General features: G+C 36.5%; 1 protein-coding gene across 1 annotated transcript in view; it reads right to left on the minus strand.

The window, feature by feature from the left end:
- Positions 1-413: 413 nt before the first annotated feature.
- Positions 414-24,920, minus strand: part of LOC114053740 (alpha-tocopherol transfer protein-like) — a 36,222-nt gene continuing 11,715 nt past the window's right edge. Inside the window, exons 2-5 of the mRNA XM_027876882.1 lie at positions 15,841-15,994; positions 5,473-5,666; positions 3,939-4,049; positions 414-1,674 (exon numbers count right to left, since the gene is read on the minus strand). Coding sequence (XP_027732683.1) covers positions 1,501-1,674; positions 3,939-4,049; positions 5,473-5,666; positions 15,841-15,994 — 633 coding nt within the window. The 3' untranslated portion in view covers positions 414-1,500. The remainder of the gene's footprint in view (positions 1,675-3,938; positions 4,050-5,472; positions 5,667-15,840; positions 15,995-24,920) is intronic.

The following is a 24,920-nucleotide window of genomic DNA, read 5'->3' on the forward strand; positions in this document are numbered from 1 at the left end:
TTAGCTCCAAAATCCTTTTCTTCTTACAAATTAAAGGTGCAATAAAAAGTGGCAAAATAGCAAATGTAGAAACTTATATTAAAATTGAAATCTATATTAAATAAGAGGGCTGAGTTGTTCTCTTCTTTTGATGTGCTATTGCACACTAGGAATAGTGGAAATAGCACATTTTAATTACCTGGCAATATTTTTCAGAAGCCTAATTAACATTTCTAAGACTTCCTAATCTAATTGCACAACTGCTACTATTAAAAAAAAACAATGAAAATTCTAGTTAAATGACATTTCTAAGATCATAGTATTTACAGTAAAGCTAAAAAAAGGCTTCAGAATTGTGGTCTAAACTGCTAATTTTACAAATGAGGAAATTGCCCAGAGTCACACAGCTAGTAAGAGTTCAGATTTGAACTTAGATCCTTTTGATTCCAAATGCAATGTTTTTTTTTTCCCTACAATGTCAAACTGCTCCCCACTTATATTAAAATAATGTGAACATTTCCTCTATTCTTTAATTTGAGGTTTCTTATTATTCAATTAATATTGTGCTTCTTTTAAAACTAGGTTATATAAGACATATGGATACAATTTCCAAATTCTTGTGCCTATTGTGGTAACTAAAAAAATTAGCTCATCTAGAAGTCAAAATTAAAAGCCTGATTATTATGTAGCTAGGGAAACACACACACACACACACACACACACAAACACACACACACACACAAACACACACACACACACACACACACACACCCATCAGGATTGGAAAACTATTAGCTATACATGAAGCATTTTCCACAATTTTTTTCATTTGTCAATAGTGATGTGAGTAGTTTCACACAGGTTGATATATGATGCACAAGAGTACATGATATTTTGTCATGCTTCAGCTAAAGTGTTTCATTGTGCAAAGCAGCTGAAATACTATTTCCCTGAGATGAATTCCTTTTTTTTTCTTTCCCTGTCTTTCTGGCCTGAGGAAGTAACTTCATATATGACAAGTGAGATTTCAAACTCAGTTGTTTCCATAACCAAACTATTTGGACTGCATTTGTCATAGATGAGTTTGTGTTACTTTTTCTTTTGATGACCTACTCTATACATTCCATTGAATTGAACTGACTTCATGTTTCAGTAACTACAGGAATATTTCTTTGGAATATATTCCAAAGACATGCAATTTACCTGCAGTGGAGGTCAGCCTTGTCATATCTAACTCTGACATAACTTATTCAAGATTAAGATGCAAATCTCCCTTAATACTTTTTGAGGTCTAACATCTATGTAATTTTCTAAAAATTAGTGGAAAATTCAATTTAAAAAATTTAAAAATGGACAATATCCATAGTTGTCCTCACTAAAGTAACTTTCACATTCTGAAGTTCACATTTTCGAAGACTGCATTTGGTAGAGGTTATTATTCCATGTAGTTACCATGGAGAAATATTTCCCCACGATTTGAATTAATAAAGCCTATCTGATGGTTTATCTTATGATAAAATGTTACTGGACATCCTGAGAAATGCTACGAAGATAATCTTCAGAGTTCATTATAAAATCTCTCCACTCTTGGCAAAGGTCCTCCATGGAACATGTCTCACCACCATACTCTATGGGTAGAATGTCTGGAAAATGCTGGGATAAGCTTTGTTTATAATTGCTTCCATGCATATGAATCTGAAAGAAACAGTAGTTTTAGAAAGTGTTTTTTACCCCTTTTTTTCAACATACAAAAAATATGTGAAAAACTATTTCCAACTGAAAGTCTACAGCATAGAACAGGGATGCTCTAATGACTTGAAAGACATGAGATTGAGTTTAGATGCCACATTATATTAAAGAATGCATTTTTACTGTTTTTTTTTATATCAGTACCAGTACAGAGGGCTACAACACTCTCAATTTTGAACCTAATTTGACTCTGACATCAATCCCTACTGAAGCTAAGCTTGAAACACATAAAGAGTCATTATTTATACTGATTCCCTGGAATCCCTACAACCATTTTCATGGTTATAGTTATAGGGAAAGGAGGATAGGTAGGTTGAAAAGGAATATTTTCCCTTCTGAAAGAAAAAAAAAGATACTCAAATTCAACATTTTCTGAATTTCACTTTCTGATATACAACTGATTCTCAGCAAAGTAACTACTCTATTGAAGGATGCTCAATAAATACTTGTAATCATGAAAGTTCTTGCAAATATTATATACGCATCTTAGGTATATGGTGTTAAGAATAATGTCTTTGTACCTTTATTCCTTAGGGTCAATTAGAAATGAAAAGAAAATTATCACTAGTTAAAAATCTGAAATCCCTCAGTTTTATAAATCTTCCAAATTCATCATGTTGAGTGTTAAAAATACTATTATGAAAGAATTGAAAATCCAGTGCCATGTTCATTCTGTTGTTAGAATAATCTTCTCCTCAAATCTCAAACATATTGACCGGTGCTCTGTATTCTAATGTGTTCTCAAATATTAAAAATAAAATTGATTGGTTGATGTTGGCTCAGGAAAGTCTAAATAAGAAAACTAAAGGGGGTACTGTTGAATGGCTTAGAGGAAGACTGGTTGAATTTTTTTTCTCCTTCCTGAGTCTCTCATAGCATTTTTATCTACTGGGATAGTTTCCTTGATTAACCAACTTCTTTATTTCCTGGTCTTTGGGCTTTCATTCTGCTCACTTCTTAGATTGATCAGACTACTTAATGATCTTCAGGTATACAGAAAATTACAAATATCATGGTAAATAACTATTTCCCAGTTCCATAAAACATAAAAAATAGGTCATCTTCAGAGAGAAGGACTTTAGGATAAGTTACATTGAATATTCTTAAACACTAAGCACCCTACAGACATTATCCTGCAGTACTGTGGCAGCTTGATTCCAACCTAACGTGTGAACACAGGACATTCTATTATTAAGTTATATTACTATACATTCCTCTGGCACAATGGAAAGAATAGATCTGAAGTCAGAGGACGTGGGTCGGAATCCAGTTTTGTTTTTACTTGGCCACTGACTAGTAGCAAATTACTTAATTATCCTGGGCTCATTTTCCTCATCAATGAAAGAAAGGGGTGGTACTAGATGAGCACTAGCTTTTAGCTCTAAAAATCAATGATTCTATGATTGCAAAGGAAGATTGTAAAAACTCCATCTTTAGAGGTCTTTAAAAAGCAGTCACCATTAGGAATTTTTTGGATGTTGAACTGTCAAATCAGGCAGGAATGCAGGTTTTTCCTATCACTGATCATTTTGACTATACTTTGGTTTTCCTCCTTGTCCTCCTTACCCTTGAACTCTACCTCTGGGACCATGGGCTCTGATAAGGTGAACTTTCACCTTATCTTTCCTGGAACAAGGCCTCTGCATCACTTCCTAGGCATTTTTAAACCAGATCACTTTTTTTTTTTTTAAAAAGCTTATGACAAAGATTTTTCTCAATTTTTTCTTTTAACTTTTGATAATCAATCTATTTTATTCTATTTTGTCATCTGTGACTTCTATTTGTTGAACTGCTAAGATTTTTTTCCTTTTCTGCAACCGAGATAGATATAATTCACTATTGCCTTCTAATTTTTAAGAAAAATCAACATTAGCTGATTTCAGTATATTAATGATAAAAATAATAGCTAGCCTTTACATAGAACTTCAATGTTTACAAAGTACTGCCTATATATTATCTCATTTGATTCTTACAACAAACCTGTGAGGCAGGTGCTATTATTATCCTCATTTTACAGATGAGGACACCGAACCTGAGAGAGGTTAAATGACTTTAGTCACACAGGTAGTCTAAGACAGGATTCAAACTCAGGTCTTCCTGACTTCAATTCCAACACTGTATAACCTAGGCGTCTAGGATTCAAATAGAGGTTATGAAAAACCATAACTTGCATATCACCATAGAACAAATGATTTAAAAATATTACTTACCCGTTGCTTAATTTTTTCAGTCAGAAAAGGTTTAATCAGAGAAAAGACCGTATGGAAGATTATAGGCTCATTTATCAAATGGATACCACGAACTTTTAAGGGAAAAGAGTCCTTTAAAAAAAATTAATGTGTCAGCAAAAAAGTATAAATAAATATTAACATAATTTCATTATAAACAAGGTGCAAGTGAAGTATTTCTTTAGTATATTCATTATACCCAAAGCCAAATCAGAATTATAACTTTTTTAAAAACATTCATACATTATAAAAGTTTGTCTGATTCACAGATAAAAGTAAACAAGCCAATAGAATTTATATTTTAGATTTATTTTAGGAATTTAGATCATACAGATCTACCTGAGGGGAAAAAAAATCACAAAATCCACATAGATAAATAATAGAAAACCCTCTCCCCATCTCCCCCAATTATATACACATCTTATAATTAGTCTGAACAAAGTTTTTCATTATTCATTTTGGACATTGGCATAAGCTATAAAAGGGGCAGTTAGGTGGTACGATGGATAGAGCCTGGGGCCTGGAGTCAGGAAGCCCTGAGTTCAAATCTGACCTCAGACATTTACTAGTTGTGTGACCCTGAGCAAATCACTTAACCTCTGCTTGCCTTAATCCACTGGAGAAGGAAATGGTAAACCACTCCAGTATCTTTTGCCAAGAAAACCCCATGGACAAAAGTCCATGGAGTCATGCAGAGTTGAACACGACTGAGTGACTTAACAACAATAATAAAATAAGCTATTAACACTAGATTTTCAAATCTGATGTACATATGCACATACTTCTCTACATATTTCCCTCAAATCAGCTTCTGACCTACTAATTTAACAAACATCAAATTCCTACTGTGTAAAAAACATTGTTCTAGGTTACAAAAATGAAATGGTTCTATCCATAGCCAATACTACACAGTTTTTCTAAGTTATGACATTTGAGTTATTATGTGTATCTTTGCATATGTTGGTTTCTTTTGATTTTACAGAGAGGTCTATTATTTTCTTGGGACTCATTTATATGGTACAAAATTTATAAGGCTTAATAAGGTGAATGGAAAAATATTTTAAAGATCCAGTAGGGCAAAAGCTCATAGTCTGGGCTTTTGTGCTACACGTAAGCATGTAAGCTTCAGTTAAGGTCAAGACCAAGTGATTTGATTAATCACACTGCACCAATGGTTAAAGCTTCCCAATTCACTTTATTTCACTTCATGATATATGAAGTGTTCAGTGGAAGGAGTAAGCAGGTTGGAAAAAAAAGCCATTCCTTATTTAAGTTTGATCCAACATAGCATAGTGACTAGAGTGACCTTAACCTCTTTAAGTCTCAGTTTTCGTATCTGTAAAATGGAGATAACAGTAACTAGAGTATCCATTTGTTTTTCTTAGAAAGAGGCCATTTTTCTACTTGCCTTCTACTAAATTCAGCCTAGTGTTAGTCACAAATGTCACCAAATATAAGCACTGCTTGTAAATATTAAATCTGATACTTAGAATTAAAATTTTTGTTTTAAACTTACTGTTAGCACAGCAGCAATCTTCTTGGAAACAGACGGACTGATTTGAAAGGCATGAGAAAAATGCCATCCTTCCAGATCAAAGATAGCTTTGATTCCATTCCGTTGAGTGTCTACCTCCTTAACAATGAGCTCTGATGTGATAAGACTTACACGAAATACATCGTAAGCTGTGAAAACCTTTGGGTCCCAATATGCTGAAAATAAAGCATTATATTATAGAACAATGGAGATCTTAAATCACATGCCAAAAGGATTAAACAAGTTTTGCAAAGACAACTATCAAGAAAAGACACAGGTATAAAGGATAAATTAAAATAAGCCCAATGAAGATAAGCCTACATGCACAGTATCTTATATCAGTGACACTGGCCTCCTTTTCATTCCTCAAACAAAATACCCCATCTCTGAACTCCAGGCATTTGCCCCAGTTATTCTGCATGCCTGGAGTGTTCTCCCCTCATTTTCTGCCTCCTGGCTTCCTCCATGTCCTAGCTAAAATCCCATCTTCTAAGATAAGTATTTCCTGATCCTCCTTATTGCTAGTGCCCTCTCTATGATGACTCTCTCCAATTTATCCTGTACATATCTTGTTTGTACATAGCTATATTATGTTGTCTTTCCCCATTAGACTGTGAGCTCCTTGAGAGTAGAGACTGTCTTTTCTCTTTCTTTGTATCCCCAGGACTTAGCACAGTGCCTGGTCCACAGCAGGCACTTAATAAATACTAACTTTATGTCAACCCCGAGGACATTTCATAAATGTTAGCTCAGGCCTGTGGGGGCTCAGGCCCTTGTATTTAAAAAAAAGCTAAGCTGTTGGTAATTAAGAATTTTAATAATTAACTGAAAATCCAATCTACCTTCTAATACTAACACTATGCTTCAGACTGCCATGTATATGTTTGCTGCAACAATGGCAAATGTGAAGAGGACTAGCCTAATAGAAGTTAGAATATTGTGTCCAGGTGATGTTTTAGATGTGATCCATGATTTGAACTTCACTGCCTACCAGATTCCCTGGCGACCTCGGGAAAAAAATGCAAAGTCATTTCAATGCTCCTGGTACACACAACACACACACACACACACACACACACACACACACACACATGCATCACTAGGAGTGAAGATAAATACAACATAAAGTAAGACCAAAAGACTTAAACCCTATGGACTCCAGGTATAGGTTCAATAAATAGTCTGTAGGAGAATTTGGCACATCATTTTTTAAAATTATCCCTTCACATTTGGCCCATTAAAATGTTCTGAAACATAGTTCATAGTCATGCTTTCACCTAGGGGATTATTTCTCATCTACTCTGTATATATCTCATATGTACATACACACGTACATACATATTCCTCTCCCAACAGAATGTGAGAGCTCCCTGAAGGCAGTGGCCATTTTCCCCTTTCTTTGTACTCCCAGCACTTAGCACAATGCTTGGCTCATAGTAAACACTTAATTAGTGTATTTTGATTGATTTTTCGTCTGGTTCTTCCTACAATCAAGTATGTTTTTTTGTGAAAGATACTGTTCTCCAATTGTTTTCTAAGTCTCTGATGGCATAAGACAAAGAAATTTTTTTACTAGGTCTTCTGATAAATCTGCTTCAACATTTCAAGTATCAGTAATTTTGTGAGAAAACCCTATAAAATATGGTAGATGGTCTTCAAGGGTTGGAGTGTCCAAACATTTAATCACTTTGTGGCTAAAAGAGCATCATAATGTAGCCAACGACTATCACCATGTCTGTCCCTGAAACATTTTCAACTGGGTAGGACCTGTCCAATTGTCTTCCATGGACAGATCCTTCAAGAACACAGGTTTACTTCTACACTATGATGAAGCATAACTTTCTAGGTATATATTCTATCTACAGATTTTTAGATTTGGAAGGGTCCTCAGAAACCAAATATGCTTACTCTTCCATGAATAAAAGCAGGAAGAGTGTACACATGGCAACATACATGGTCAGGGTGCATTTGTGGAGGAGAAACTCATGCCTCATAATCCAGGTCATACTAAAAAAAAAAATTCCCACTATAATATACCCACCTGTGCTTGAAGACCTTCAATGAGGGGGAACTCATTCTTTCCTGAGGCAGCACCTGCCACTTCTGGATAGTTCTAATTTTAGGAATTTTTCTTTTTTATAATCAAACTTTAGTGTGTCTCTTTACAACTTCCACTCATTGATCCTATTTCTGCCCTGTAGTGCCAAACAAAACAAATATAATGCTTCTACATGATAGCCTTTCAAATACTCATAAACAGCTATCGTGCTCCCCAGCCCTCAACCCCAAGCCTTTTCTTCTTCAAGCTAATACCTCCAGCATCTCTCACCAATCTTCAGATGACATGGACTTAGAACCCTTCAATATTCTAGCTGCCCTTCTCTGAATTTTCTCTAGCTTGTCAATGCCCTTCCTAAAATTTGATATTCAGAATTAAACCCCAAATTCTAGATGTGCTTCTGATTGGGGCAGAGTATAATGGGACCATCTGCTCCTTATTCCTGGAAGCTATACCTCTTTAGATGGGGCAGTAGATACAGTGCCGGGCCTGAAGTCGGGAAGACTCACCTTCCACAATTTAAATCTGGCCTCAGACACTTATTTGCTGTGTGACCCTGGGCAAGTCACTTAACCCTGTTTGCCTCAGTTTCCTCCTCTGGAAAATGAGTCGGAGAAGGAAATGGTAAATCGCTCCAGTGTCTTTGCCAAGAAAACCCCAAATGAGGTCACAAAGGGTCAACTGAAACAACTGAACAACAACAACAACAACAACAACAACAACAATATACTTCTCAATGGATCCCAAGATCACACATATCACACTGTTAATTCCTGTAGAGCACACAGTTTCCTAAGATCTCCAGGTAAACTGTGCCTAGCCGCATCTTCTCCATATCAAAAATCTAAAGCTAATTTGTCAAACCCAAGCATAAAAATTTACATTTATGCCAATTGATTTTCATTTTAGAGTAGAGTAACATAGATTTGAGATCTGGAAGGGTTCTGAGAATCCATCTAGTCAAACTTCCTCATTTTATAGATGAGAAAACTAGGGTCCAGGGAGGTTAAGTGATTTGCTTATGTTCAGTCACAGTAATGACTGAACTTAGGATCTGATTCCAGTCAGTACCTTTTCCATTGTTCCATGTTGCCTCAGATTCAGTCCAAAAGTTCTAGCTTGTTAAAATCTTTTCAGACTTTAATTCTGTCATCTGAAGTTAGCTACCCCTTTAGGATTTCTGTCACCTTCATAAATTAATAAACGTAATATCTATACTTTTATTTAGGACACTGAAAAAAATGTTTAAAAGCATAGTTCCCTTGAACATTCCATTGGAGAGCTCTTGCTAAGTCAACATAAAAGTACTGATGACTATTCTTTGAGATCAGGTAATCTGCTGACTGTGAGGCAGCTAGATGACTCAGTGGATAATGAGATGGGCATGGAGTCAGGAAGACAAGTTCAAATCTTACTACTAGCTGTGTGACCCTGAGCAAGTCATTAAACCTGTTTGTCTTAATTCACTGGAGAAGAAAATGGCAAACCACTCTAGTATCTTTGCCAAGAAAACTCCATGTACAGTATCACTGTGCTAGTCCATGGGGTCACGAAGAGCCAGACATGACTGAACAACAAATCTACCGATTGTATTATCATTTAATTCACATCCCTAAATCTTTCCATAAGAATAGCATGAGGAGACTTCATAAAATAGTTTGTTAAAATCTATATATGGTATTCCTTTAATGTCAGTTCTATCAAAAAAAGGAAATAAGGTGAACTTGGTATGATCTGTTCTTGATGAGGCCATGCTGCCTCTTTATTGTTACTATTTAACTTTCTAGACATTAATTAACCATCTCTAAATAAACACATTCCAGAATTTTTTCCAAGAATCAAAGTCAAACATCCTGGCTTATAATTTTCAGTTTCCATTATTTTGCCTTAAAAAAAAAAGAGCCATTGAGACAATATTTGAATTTTTCCAGTCCTTCAAGTGCCTTTCTATTTTCCATTATCTTTCCTGAGGATAGCTCATCAATCACAGCCACCATTTCTTTCAGTACCTGATGATATAGTTCATCTGGGCCAGGTGATCTGAACTCATCAAGGTTAATTAGGTGTTCTCATATGATCTCCTTATTCATCTTGGTCACCAACTCCCTATTAGCTCCCAAATTGCTTTTTTCTGTCCTTTCTAGTCCAAAGGTCCTTCTCCTTGGCAGAGAAAACAGAAGCAATATAAGAACTGGGCAGTTTTGCCTCTTCCCAGTTGTCAATGATCACATCTCATCAACTCCAGAAAGTAGTCCAATCCTTTCTTTAAAATTTCTTTTCTCCCATGGGGAGAAACACCCATGGGGAATCTCCCTCACCCAAACTCATGGGGTGGGTCCACTAGGCAATGGCTATCTTAGTTTCAAGGTACTCCATGCATCTGCATCCCATAAAATTAGGAGTCCACATTGATGTGTTTGCCTATAACAGCCATAAGATATACTTTAGTTCACAGAAAAGATATTTAATAAAGTATCCTGGTGAGAAAAGTAGCAACAAATCATTCCTTCCATAAAGCTGTGGCTAACTCTCCCATGAACAAAAACAATTTCTGTGGGAAGAGTGTACCCACAGCAACATGCATTGGCAGGGTGCACACGTGGAGGAGCAAGCCATGCCTCAAATGATAGGCTACTGATATTTTCTAGCGATTTCATCATGCTTCTAGATGCTGGGAAGGACTTGCCCACTTGGATCCTGCTGTGCTGGATGTTAGTCCAATAATCCCCTCTCTTTCCACCCCCACCCTCCTTTTTCCATTTCTTTCAGCTTCTGGTTCCACTGAAAACCTTGGCTCTCTCCATTTTGGGGAAGAACATGTCCTGACGTGATGTCTCAGCTTAAAGTATATAGGTTTTTTCCCCTCTGTTCTTTTAGATATAGCAGAAATACTTTCCTGGAAACTAACAAAAACTTCTTTAATCTTGTTCCCTCAGAGCTTTGGTTACTGAAACATCTCATCTACTCAGTAAAACATTGTCAGTCCCAAGCTCCAAGTTCTTTAGAACTAAGAGCAGGGTTCTCCAAGGTAGCTAATGTTATTCTTTTCTTTGGACTCCACTTCTTGGTGAAGGCTTTGAGGCCCTTTTGTCAGACATCACCCTGGTTTATGGTAAGCACACACCTCCCAATTTTCATTTCCTAAAAGCTGAACTATAAAACACAGGCAGCTGGGTGGTGCAATGGATAGAGTGCCAGGCTTGAAGTCAGGAAGATTCATCTTCCTGAGTTCAAATTTGGCCTCAGATATTTACTAGCTGTGTGGCCCTGGGCAAGTCACTTAGCCCTGTTTGTCTCGGTTTCCTCATCTCTCAAATGAGCTGGAGAAGAAAATGGCAAACCACTCCAGTATCTTTGCCAAGAAAACTCCAAATGGGCTCACAAAGAGAAGGATATAACTGAAATGACTGGACAACAACAACAACAACAACAAACAAAACTATAAAACAGGACATGTGAGCTGGAGAAGGAAAAAAAAATCAAAACAGGTAATGTTTATTTTTCTCAATAACTACCAGACATTTGTGGGATTAAGGGTTCCCTAAATTTTAATACTCTAAGTGTCTTTCTCCCTTCCATGTAGCTGAGTGGGCAGAAAAAAGGATCAAATAGAAACTAAGCCCAAGTGGCAAAATCTGTTGCTTCTATCAAACTAACTGCATGCCTGGTCTTTTGATATGCAGTTGCAGCCAGATAGATATGCACTTAAATTGCTTAATTTTTTAAAAATCTCTTTTATTGTCCTTAGTTTTATCTTCCATGCTTCAGCTCATTGTAAATTTTAGCACTCCTGACATTATTCTTGCAACGCTATGCCTCACTTATGTATTCATCTTATCCTTGCTCCCATCTTCTATACATGTCTTTTGAAAATCTAAGTAGGTTAATAAAATTGCTATATATACATCCAAGGCTCTTTAGATAACAGAATTGTTTCTCTTTCTGTCTTTGAAATTGCATTAGAATTTTTTCTAACTGCTAACCCTCTAGAATTTAGAATTTTTGTCCATTACATTCTACTCATCCTTTCTTTGACTCCTTCAAAATCTATCCTCCCAAAATCTCAGGTGCATGTCAGATTATGCCCAGTTCTCCTCCCCTTTATCATACATTCTTAGATGTAGCAGTCCCTTTTCTTCCCACTCTTGTTCCGCCCCTTATTACTTTCACCCCGGCAACTTATTCCCTTTTGGTCCAGAATAGATCCAGAATAGAATTTCACTTTGTTGGTTTCTACATCTTGTGAAAGGGAAGCTAGGTGGTACAGTGGATAGAACACCAGACTTGGAGTCATAAAGATTTGAGTTCAAGTCTGACCTCAGAAACTTACTAGTTGTGTGACCCTGAGCAAATCACTTAACCCCTATTTGCCTCAGTTCCTCATCTGTAAAATGGGGACATACCGGGGAAGGAAATGGCAAAGTATATCTTTGCCAAGAAAACCCCATCGACAAAAGTCCACAGGATTATATAGAGTTGGATATGACTGAACAACATCTTGAGAAATATGAAATGATCATTAAGGCAAGTCAAGAAGCTGCTCTGCTTTTGGTAGAGAGAAACAGTGCTCCAGTATATATATGCTGGGTAAATTAAATCCTCCATCACTATTGTGTCATACCTCAAAAACAAGTTTATTTATGGTCAGTTTCATAAATTCCTAGCCTATTTCCTCTGTCTTTCCATATGTTCTACAGTATACTCCTAAGATAAAATTGAAATGTTTCCACAGCTCTTCACCATCCTTATGATTCCTGATTTCTGAATTTCCTCACATGAATATTTCTTATTAATATACAGTGCTATCTCATCCTGTCCCCCTCCCTTTTTAAACCTAATCTTGTTTACTTTAAATAAGATATATCCATCCAGAGCCAGATTGTAGTCATAGGTCTCATCCCACCAAGTCTCACTGATATTTATGAAGTCAAATAAAATTGCTTGTGTTCAGACCTCAAGGTCACCTTGTTTGCTACCTATATTTTGTTCATTTGTGTACAGACATTTAAGGTCATGAATTTTAATAGTCACTTTTTCTTGGACTTTTTCTTCCTCCTTCTAGGTGAACTTCTAGGTGCTTCAATATCTTTTCTTCCTTCCTTGTATCTGCTCTTTGGTATCTACTCTTTTATCTAGCTTGGTAGAGATACAGAGGCAGTTTAATCCCTCCCCTCATCCCTCACAGCTTAAAGCCTTTTTGATTAGATTTACAAGATACCAGGCAAATACATTCTTACTAGCCTTTGTCAAGTGTTCTCCATCCCTAGTGAGGAGTCTGTTATTCCAAATTTTAAGCCTTCCTCATGAAATCCAAATCCATTCCCAAGACACCATCTTCTTAGCCAGCTGTTCACTTCCAAAATTTGCTTTTCCTTTCTACATCATTTGTCTTTAATAGGTAATAGTGAGGAAAACATTATGTCCTTATCATCTTCAGTTTCTTGCTTAAGAATTCATAATCTTTAGGAAGTCATTCTAGGTTCCTTCTGATAGGCTCAATTATGTCCGTATGAATATTCAGAAGTGGTTAGTAGTAGACTGTTTTTTACCAATCCTGGGAGGGTCTCTGTCACGTCTTGGATACATACCCTAGGAAGACAACAGGGTTCTTAAAAGTCATAACTTGTTTTCTTAACAGTCAAATGGGGATGATAATAGCCACCCAGTTGTTATGAGAATCAAATGAGATAATATTTCTTTTAAAAAATTTGTAAAGTATTTGTAAAAACAAGAAAAATATTTGTAAAAAAGACACTGTAAAAGGGGCAGCTAGGTGGCACAGTGGATAGAGCACAGGCCCTGAAGTCAGGAGGAACTGAGTTCAAATCCGACCTCAGACCAAATATTTGACACTTACTAGCTGTGTGACCCTGGGCAAGTCACTTAACCCCAATTGCCAAAAAAACCAAAAAACAAACCACAAACATAAAAGCACTGCAAGGCACAGTGCTTGGCAAACTGTAGATGCTATATGAATGCTAGCTAAAATAATAAGAATTATTATTATAGATATGATTATACTTTTATTATCACTTTAACATATGGCTTTCTTGATAGATATAAGCAAGATTCGTCCACCACCTCTTCTCTTCTTCCCCCTTACTGGAGAATATCTCTCCTACCAATACGTGTGTTTACCTTACCAGTTTTCTCCTCTTCAAGAAGAGACTCAAATTGTGTGGTTTTCTTTTTCTTCTTCAAATTTATTCTTCCCTTCTTCCTCTTCCATTCTGTGGCAAATTAGAATTCTCTGCCTCTTTTAATACCTTTACTTATTTCTTTTCACAACAAAGCCCCACTTTCAGGTTTTATTTTTTGCTTTTTGTTTTTTCAAAGAAACTCTTCACTGTTACTGATTATTTGGAAGGTGTAAAGGCAATCCTTGATCCAACAAAGTTCCTTGAGTCACCTCTTGGAAGAAAGTGGATGGGGTACAGGTATAGAAGGGGAGGTGAAGTGGCTAGATATCATTGCACGTGGGGATGGTATTGAATTATCAGCTCATATGAGTTAACCATATGATGTGATTGCCTAAAAAGCTGATGGAATCTTGGGCTACATTAACAGTCCCACTGTACCCCATGAGGATCAGATACCTGGAATATTGTGCTCAGTTTTAGACACCAAGAAATGAATCAATAAACTGCAATGCTTTAGAAGATGGTGGCCATGATGGTGAGGCAAGTTGAAGCCTTGTCATATGGTGAAGCAAGTTGAAGCCTTGTCATTTAAGAATGGGTTAAACAAATTAAGGGCATTTAACCCAGAGAAGAAGAAAATACTCGGAGGCACATGATAGCTCCTTTCAAGTATTTGAAGTGCTTTTACCAGAGGAGAAAAAAAAAAGAAAGGAAATGGGTTGTTTCTGTGTGATTTCATACGGAAAACTAGGAGCAATGAGTAGAAGTTGCAACAATGAACATTTTTGTTCAATATAAGAAAGAATTTCTTAATAATTAGCATTGAAAATGGGATGTGTTATTTCACAAAACAGTAAGTTCCTTGTCACTGGTGGTGTTGAAGTAGAAGTTGGATGATTACTTTTCAGGGCTGTCGTAGAAGGTCTTTTACACACTAGAGTAAAATGTGGACTATAAAGGTGATTGGTAAACTCCCTTCCAATTTCAGGATTCTCTGAGTTAGGTCCTCAGCCAGAGCCTCAAGCAAAGTGAAGGTAAGTTCTATGTCTTCCCAGTTTGGTTTCAGCTATGCACAACTATTAGGAAAGGGGAAGGCAGTTATAGGGTATCAACCTGCACAGGAAACATCACAGGAGCAAAAAGGGTTTTTCACATAAATTTATTTTGATCTTTGAACTGTCAGTAGGGCAGAGAGAGAAAGGGGGAGAAGGGGAGAAAGAAAGATAGAGGGGATGAGGGAGCAGGAAGAGAAAGGGAAAAGGAAGGGGAGAGAGAGGGAGAGAGAGAAAGAAACATAGAGACAAAGACAGAGATGGCAAAGACAAGCAGTAAGAAAAAAATGAAATAGAGAAAAGGAAAAAGCAGAAGTAAATATAAAAAGAGTATAAGATCATAGATTTAGAACTGGTAGGAACTGTGGAATCCATCTATTCTAACACTTCATTTTGCAGATGAGGAAACTGAGGCCCAGAGAAGTGAAATATGTTGCCTAAGGTCAAGAATGTGGTAAATGGTACTGCAAGGATTTGAGCTTAGGTCCTCTGACTCCAAATGTAGTACTATTCCCACTACAAATGAGGGAAATGAAGTCCAAACAATTTGAGGGATTTAACCGAGGTGTATATTGTGAGGACTATAAAAGTGCCACTCATAATTGCTGTGTGTTTAACTCACATGGGTTACATCCTATACCAATGAACTATGCACTTCCCAAAGCTGTCCTCTACTTTGTGCTGTGCCTCTAGAAATCATGTTCTAAGTACTCTATTATTGTTGTTTGACTCATTATTGACTACTTGCAAACTTCCAGATGTCTGCTCCCACTTATTCCTTCCTCTTCTCCCTTTAGATCTTTTAAATCTCCTTCTTCTTCTCTTTTCACTTTTTCCTTCTTTTCTCTTACTACCTATATTTCTTAAGGTTGATACTACTGATGGTAGGTTATATTGAAAGTTGAAATCACAAGTCCTTGACCTACTGGCATAATGATGAAAGCAGCTTCATATATCTAGGTGTTGCATTCCCAATTTCCAGAATCACGCTGAATGTCTGGACCCTTGTCTTCATCTTAAGACTAAAGGCTAGTAGCTTTCAGTAAAAAGTTAGTGTAGATGAACCACAAGGCAAAAAAAGTACTATTTTATTACTTACCAATTCTATAAATAAGAACCCTACTTCCAGTTGGGTCCCTGGATCTCAGGACCCCGTGGTAACCAGAATTCAAAAGGCCAAGGATAGTTCTAGGGCGGAGATCTGCAGTTATTTCTGGACATTCCTCTCTCCATTTGTGATAATTTTTCATTAACTGAAAAGAAAGTGCACCTTCAGATAACTCTTAGTAAATAGGAAATACTTAGGAAATTTAGAAAAAGGTAAGAATTATGCAATGATAAGGTATCTGTTTCTGTTGTGCAATAGTTAGCAAATAGAACTTTGAATCAAGTATCTCCTGTGTCTTTATTTTTTGAAAATTATGCCAGAAGAGGGCAAGCTTCAACAGGTTCTGCTGAGTTGGAAAAGTGTCTCGTACAAACCCTGAGACAGAACTTTTATTGCTTGTTGCTTGAATAGAAATGGCACCTGAAAGTGAAAAGAATCAATCTGCTAAGTCATGAAGGGATTGGGAAAGGCAAAAGGAGAGGGCATATACACACCCATGAAATCATAGACCTTTTAAAATAGTAATAAGATATTATTCCAAGACTATTTCCTCCTTGGCAGTCTACGAGAAACAAAAACAAAATAAAATTTAAAAAGCCTTCAAAAGGTCCATAAGGATTGTCAAAAGGATACTGTGATAAACACATCTATTAAAAATTTATCTTACTAATAACATACTTTGTTGAAAAAATTAAAATGTGTATAGAGCAAGATTTTGTTGCTGAGGAACAAAGATCCTATACTTTAAACTGCTATGGGTTAGGTATTTGATTTGTTTGATCCCCTAGTAACTTAGCCCAAACTTGTCTGAGGGCCAAAAAAGAGCTTTAGATTTTATTTTTATTCTTAAAGAAAAAAAAATGATCCTTCCAGGTAGTAACAAGAACACTAAAGACAACCCCATTCTCTGTCTTTGCTATCTCCCCCAAACATATGTACAACTTTCTCAATTCTGGTCTCAGAAATACAAAACAAAACCAAACCACCCAAACCCAAACCAAGAAAACCCAAATCTAATATGCCTTTTTCCTTCTCTTCCCCAACCTAGTCAAATTAAATCCCAAAAAAACACCTTAAGTACAGTCTCCTTCCATGGTGACATGCAAATTAGAGTCCAGAAAAATATTTCTCCTCATTACCCCCCCCCAACAAATTCAACAGGGTGGTAAATAATCTCTAGCTAATCCAATGGGTAAATAGCAATATAATTTTCTTTGTAAAGGGCTAAACCTCTTACCTGAGCTTGCAATAGCTAGTCTTAACAAACCTCAAGGGATTCAAAACTGCTGCTGATAATGAAAGCCTACCAAAAGTGTAATTATGTGGAGAAAACAAATCTTTTACTTCCTCCTCAAAATGTGATAGGGAATAATACATGAGTACACATGGCACTATGATGTTTGGCAGCAGGAAAAAAAAGTTCAGACAACCGGACAAGAGACCTAGTCAAGCTAAAAAAGTCATCCTGAGGCTGTGATACTTTAAAATATACAATGAAGAAGAAAGATGGAAAAGATCTACAGTATGAGAATTTTTACCATGAACTCTTTCACTGTCAAGGTCAGTGGAACCAGGTAAGTGGACTTTAACATCACAGTTATAGGTTTGTTTCTTGAAGAAGTAGAAATGGAATCAGAGAAAACAAAGGTGGAAAAAACAGCTGGACTAAACCAAGTAAAAATGACCTTATTATTTCCCCCAAAAGGCAACCAAGAAAACAAGAATGACAGCTGGTTCATATGTCTACCGTCTCTCCGACAAGAGAATTTCTAGCTTAATTTTCTTCACGTCACATAACATGCTAAAGCCTGCAAAACAGAGCTTGAGATGTCACCTACCGTTCCAGTGTTAACCAGATTCTTTCCTGTTTTACATGATATTGATCTTCTACTTCAACTATCTGTTCTCTGATGTGCAAATCATTATCTTCCCCTATCGCTCTGTGAAATTCCATTGTACCCTTCCTGTTTATGTAACACAAAATGTAGCTTAAAACTGATGCTTGGAGCTCACTGACTGATGGGTAAGTACTTGTTCAGTGTACTCTGAGTGTAATAGCCTGCAGTTTTCTCTTATTTTTCATTAGATTGTGAGCTCCTTGAGGGTAGGGATTGTCTCGTCTCTTTTTGTATCCCCAGCATTTAGCACAGTGACTGGCAGATAGTAGACATTTAATAAATTTTTACTGACTGACTAACACTGATTGCTCATTGGCAGCAGCACTTAGTCAACAGATTCCTGAACAATTCTGTCACATTATCTATATAAATGTTTATCAAAATAATCTACATGAACCATGAGAATATCACAGTGGAATTAGTAGATTTAAACCATATTCCATGTAAAGTCATATCTTTAGCATTATACAATGGACTGAAAGATGAAGAGAATATAAGATCTCAATTGTGTTTACTGTTTGTTTACTATGAAAAAAGGTTTGATTCAATACAGCAAAGTAATGGCTAAGGTAGCTCACTTCCAACAAGGTGTTTCCCCTGTGGAAGCACATTAAAAACCTTCTTTTTAGTTCAACTGAAAATATTAAGATGTAATATTTTCTCCATCCTAAAGCCCTTTCCAGACTTTGCCCTTTAGGAAAGTAGGTAGAACAAAAGCTAAGACTTTAAGGCTTTAAAAATGTAACTATAATTTTAAACAGGGCTACAAATGACATTACTGCATTTATTAATCCAAGTCACTTTTCTCTAAACACAGGCTTTGAAAGAAGCAGCAGAAAGCATGAAAACAAAAACAGAAAATAAATAACTCAAAGTTAATCCACAATTTGAGAGTACCTCATGTGAAGAGACAAATCTATGAAGTAACTTTAAATTTGATTTTTTAGTGTTTTGTTCTCTTTTTAATTAATTATGAACTTACATACAAAAAGATAAAAAAGAACATTTCCATGTACCCAGCACAACATAAAAAGAGGACTCAATATAAAACCATGAATTTCCATTTCTGTTTGCTTTAAAAAAAAAACAACTATATAATAAGTACTATGCATCATTTTCAAAGCTACCTGCTTTTCTGTGCTTCCAAATTTTCTTTTGTTTTCTGCTGTGAACTTTTTTTTTCTCCCTCCCTCACCATTCCACCCTAAAGAAGATTACCTAATTTTGATTTTAATAGATTAAGGGTGATAACCAAACTTAACTCCAGTCTGGTTAAGATCAAAGCCCCCACTTACTGAAGTGACTAGGCTATTGTCCCATCTAAAGGATATCTACTCTTTCACCATCTCTGGAAGCCAAGATGCTATGACTCACCCTTTTGCATTCAGAAAAGTTTACCATGTTGATAATGATCAATATTAATTGCTGGGAGGAAACACTTGAAATCCCAGGGAGTAATAGTTTGGGAAGGAAATGAGTGGTGACTACGGTTCTGAAATCATAACCCCAAATTGTACCTTTTCCTTGTTCAAGATTCTTAGAGACATTACTTCCATTTTGTCTTGGAGCTTAGAAGTTCATATAAAAGGGCACGGTGGGGACAGCGGTGGGCAGGGAGGAGAAGGGAGAAGGAACACAATTGGTCATTCCTCTGTAAGACAGAAAATTCTTAGATATAGAAAAATGTTAAATTAAATAAGACAGTTTCTGGTAGATTCGTACCTAAAGCACAAAGTACATTATTAATAGTTTTTTTTTGAAGTGAACCTATGTTAAAATTAGATGTAACCCATGGTTCATGGGTGATGGACTCATATTTTCTTTGCACAGGTTGTAGTCCATATTTGGAATGTACAAACTCCTCACCTCTGCCTCTCAGAAACCCCAGTATTCTTCAAAGCTCAGTTCAAATATCACCTCCACCATGAGGTTTTTCTTGATCCTTCTAGCTGCTAATAACCCACAAATGACTTTGTATTAATTTTATATGTACATAGCTTATATATTGTTATATGTATACATTTTCTCTCGTACATAGAAAGTAGCTCCTTGAGGGCAAGAAAGATTTCGTTTTTGTCTTTGTGTCCCATATAATAAAGATTTTTTTAAAGAAAAAAGAAAAGAAAAAAAGTCAGGAAAACATAAAAAAAAAATCTGATGATATGCAATGTTCCACATCTGTGGACTTCCCACTTCTGCAAAGGGTGGGGAAAAGGGTGTTCTCATTTCTTCTTTGGGGCCTAGCTCATTCTTTGTCATTTTATAGCATTTAATTTTTATTGTTTTGTGGTGGTGGTTCTTTCCATTTACATTGTTGTAGTCATTGTCTATTCATGTGATTTCTAACTTTTGTGCTAACCTAATAAGCATAGCTATTTACCTGAGCATCTCCCCTCCCATCCAACTCATATATTTCTTTGTCCTTTGGAGAACAAAGACAACTGAGAAAGCTAACCTTATAACATGAGAGACAACAGAAATAAACAAACTAATGAATTAAGAAACAAACAGTAAGAAAGTTAAATAAATAAAGAAATACTTGTTTAGGGGCTAGTAGGGGCACGGGATACAACAGAGAAAAAGCAGTTAAATTATGAGGATAATTATTATATTTCCCTCAAAGTCTGCTACCCCTTTCTGATTTCCCTTTTTCTGTCTGTAGTAACTTTCATTTTGCTTCCCAGGTTTATAACCTTGGGGCTATCTTGGACTCTTCCCTCTGCTTTCCTCTTACATCAGTTAATAAGTTATGGATTCATGTTCCATTTCACCTATTGGCCACCTCCACCTCCTCTTTTCTATTCCTATTATTTCTACTCTAGTACCCTCATTACCACAGGCTTATACTGTTGCAATAGCCCCACAAATTATTTTCTGACCTCAGTATTATTCCATAGTTGCCAAATATATATTCCTCATGGGAAGATTTGATTCTACTACTTGAGATTTTTCTTTCTTGAATTAAAAGTCATACTACTTAATTTAGCATTCAAGGCTCTCCATAAATCTGACACTACATTATCTTTCCAGCTTTATCTCACTTTATTCCCTTGCACAAACTGCACACTATAGCTAAAATGCACTACTGCATACACATACTTCCTATGTTCGCTATGATCCATAAAAGTGGAATGCAAATTGCAAAATTGCAAATCTTTGCCTTTTGAAAATTTATTTTCTACCAGGCTGTACTCCTCTAGATTCTACTTTGTTTCTGGCAGATGTGTGCCTTAAACAGAATGTATATTATTAGTAGTTTTTCTTTGACATGAGCCCATGTTAAAATTAGATGAAATCCATGGTTCATCACACTCTGGAACATCATATCAACCCGGGAACTCAGACCTTGTCGGTATGCTCTGCCACTGTTGTCCCTCTCTGATTGGAAAGGGGAAGATTATTTCAAGAACCTCCATTGAAGGAGGGTGCTCAGGCCTGTCATCTCTTCATTTCCTACCAGGCTTCAATCCTCTGGACTTCTCTATCATGTCCTTATGACATCTGGTACATAGTAAGCATTTAATAAATGCTTGTTGATTGATATCTTACCCATCCATTAAGAAACAGTTCAAATGTCATCTTTTCTATTAAAAACCTCTTTGATCCTGAGTCTAATGATTCTTTCCCTCTCTTTTCCTTGCATATCACTTGTGTCCTTAACAAGTACCATTACTATTATAGTTATTTGTGTAGAACATATCACCCCACCCCATTCTCAAAGACACCCCAGTAGAATTCTAGGAGGGCAGGGACTATGTTTTATTTAATCTGAATATCTTTCAGAGCTCTCAAACACCATCAACAAAAGTACCTGAAATAAAACTAGAATTCTCTCAAGGCAAAATAAAAATGAATAGACTTATTTATTTATTTTTCTTACTTTTTTTAGGCAATTGAGGTTAAGTGACTTGCCCAGGGTCACACAGCTAGTAAATGTCAAGTGTTTGGTCTGAGGTTGGATTTGAACTCAGGTCCTCCTAATTTTAAGGCTGGTGTGCTATCCACTGCACCACCTAGCTGCCCCAGTGAATAGACAGACTTATTAAAGAAAGAAGTGAAATTAGCAAAATATTATCAGAGGGGGTAAAGGAGCTGAATGTATCTTTTAAAATGGGTAGGAACTCACAGGGGAAAATTCTATTCTTAATTTGATTCTTACCAACAAAGAGAAACTAGCAGAAATAATGGGAATCTTGGAGGAAAGCAACCATTTTATTTTAGACTTTGTGATAGAGGAAAGCTGAGAACAGTCTGACATATAATCTAGGTTTTTGAAAAGCAGATTTCAGAGTGCTCAGAAGTATAGACAGTGGGGCAGCTAGGTGGTGCAGTAGATAGAGCACTGGCCCTGAAGTCAGGAGGACCTGCGTTCAAATTTGGCCTCAGACCAAACACTTAACACTTACTAGCTGTGTGACCCTGGGCAAGTCACTTAACCCCAATTGCCTAAAAAAAAAAAGTATAGACAGGATCCCACTGACTAAAATTCTAAAGAGAAAGTCAGTTAAGAAAAGGGTTAGTGTAGACAACAGGCATGGAATAAAGAATACATTTTCAGACATGGCCAATATGCTGATTTGTTTTGCTCAACTGTATTTATTTGTTACAGAAGTGGGGGGGGAGGTAGTAACAATGAACTTTGAAAAAGAAACCAACATTGATAAAATTTTTTAAAAAGCCCATCAATCATACAAAGTGAAGTGAACAGAACCAGAACACTGTACAGCAATACTGTATAATGAAGAATTGTGAATGATTTAGCTAGTCTCAGCAATACAATGATCTAAGACAATCCCAAAAGACTCATAAAGAAAAATGCTCTCTGTCTCCAGGGAAAGAACTGATATTGCCTGAATATGACTGATGCATACCATCCTTCTTTGTTTGTTCATTTCTTTGCTTCCTTCCTTCCTTTCTTGAGTTTTCTTGCACAAAATGACTAATATGGAAATGTTTTACATGATTGCACATGTATAAACTATATCAGATTGCTTACCATCTCAAGGACTGGGGAAGGAAGGGAAGGAGGGATAGAATTTGGAACTCAAAACTTAAAAAAAATGAATGTTAAAAATTGTTTTTACATGTAATTGAGGAAAAATAAATTTTTATTTAAAAAAAATAAAACATAAACAACTTGGAAACAAATTCTATTAAAAAATCAATAAGCATTTATTTGTTTGTTTTAGGCAATTAGGGTTAAGTGACTTGCCCAGAGTCACACAGCTAGTAAGTGTCAAGTGTTTGGTCTGAGGACGGACTTGAACTCAGGTCCTCCTGACTTCAGGGCTGGTGCTCTATCTACTGTGCCACCTAGCTGCCCTCAATAAGCATTTATTAAGTGCTTACTATGCACCAGACACTATGCTAAGCATTAGAAATACAAAGAAAATAAAAAAAGGTAGCTCCTGTCCTTGAGGGAGACAACAAACAAATATGTATAAATAAAATATAGGAAATAATTAACAGAAGAAAAACACTAGAATTAAGAAAGGTTGGGGAAAGTTTCCTGTAGAAGGTGGGATTTTAGTCAGAACTTGGAAGGAGTCAAGGAAGCCAAAAGGCAGAGATAAGGAGGGAGAACATGGCAGCCATGGGGGAGAACCAGAGAAAATGCCCAGAGCCGGGTATCTTGTTTGTGGAATCTCCTGGAGGCCAGTGTCACTGAATGGAAGAGTATGTGTTGGGAAGTAAGGTGTAAGAACTCTGGAAAGGTAGGAGGAGTTAGGTTATGAAGGGCTTTGGATGCCAAAAAAGAGGATTTTACATTTGATCCTGGAGGTAATAGAGATGCACTAAGTTTATTGGGAGACGGAGGAGAATGGTTACATGATCAGACCTGTGCTTTAGGAAAATTACTTCGGTGGCTAAATGGAGGATGGGTTGGAATGGGGAGAGACTTGAGGCAGAAGACCCATCAGTGGACTATTTTAATGGTCCATGTGTGAGGTGATGAGGTCCTGAACCAGGATGGTGACTGTGACAGAGGAGAGAAGGTGGCATATTTGAGAGATGTTGCAAAGATAAAATCAATAGGCCTTGGCAACAGATTAAATATTGGGGAAGGCAGTGTTGGTGAGAGGTAGCGAAGTCTCAAGGATGATATCTAAATTGTGAACCTAGGGGACTGGCAGGATGGTAGTGCCCTCAACAGCAACAGGGAAATTTGGAAGGAAGGAGGGTTTAGGGGGAAGGACAACTAGTTCTGTCATGGATACTTTTAGTTTAAGATGTCTTCTGGACATTCAGTTTGAGATGTCTGAAAGGCTGTTGGAGATCTAGACAAAGTCAGAAATCAAGGATGAAATAGGAAGGTCCTATAGTATGACAGATTGAGAATTGGAAGGGATCCTTGAGGAAATCAAATTCAATCCTCTCATTTTACAGATGAAGAAACTAAGGCTGTATGAGATTAAGTGGCTAGCCCAAGATTACACAGGTAGCTGAATGTTAAAACAAGAATTTGAAGCCAGGTTCTCTGATGTCAAATCCAGCTTTCCAGTGGACAGAGTGCCAGGCCTGGAGTCAGGAAGCTTCATCTTTCTGAGATCAAATCTGGCCTTAGACACTTACTTTGTGTGAGCCTGGGCAAGTCACTTAACTCCATTTGCCTCAGTTTATTCATTTGTAAAAATGAGCTGAAGAAAAAAAAATGGCAAATCAATTCAGTATCTTTGCCAAGAAAACCCAAAATGGAATCACAAAGAGTCAGACACAACTGAAACAAATGAACAACAACAAAAACAACTCTTCCCAACAATGAAATTTTGAAAACATAAAGAGAAACAATTCATATGAGGAAGAAAAGGAAAATTGCCTAAAAAAGCCTATTTGGATTAGTGGATAGGAAATCAATCAATCAACTCAAATATTTAAAAGATATGTAGAAGATGGAGCCAAGGAAAGCAAACAAGATAATACATATGTAGCATCGTACTCTACTGATGCAAAGCTTGAAATGAGTTGAGAATCTAGAGAAAAGCTAAAGACAATCACCTATAGAGCAAATAAATTTTTAAAATAACTTGCCCAAGGTCCTATAGATAATTACAGGCAGAGCCAGGATATCTGGTCCAATTATTCCAAATCGGTTTTGTTTTGTTTTGTTCTTTTCTACCCTTAAAAATATTATATGAAATTAAATTCTAAGTAATTAATAAGAAAAATGCAAAT

Source organism: Vombatus ursinus, unplaced genomic scaffold, assembly GCF_900497805.2.
Source record: "Vombatus ursinus unplaced genomic scaffold, bare-nosed wombat genome assembly UNPS02014812.1, whole genome shotgun sequence".
Classification (NCBI taxonomy): domain Eukaryota; kingdom Metazoa; phylum Chordata; class Mammalia; order Diprotodontia; family Vombatidae; genus Vombatus; species Vombatus ursinus.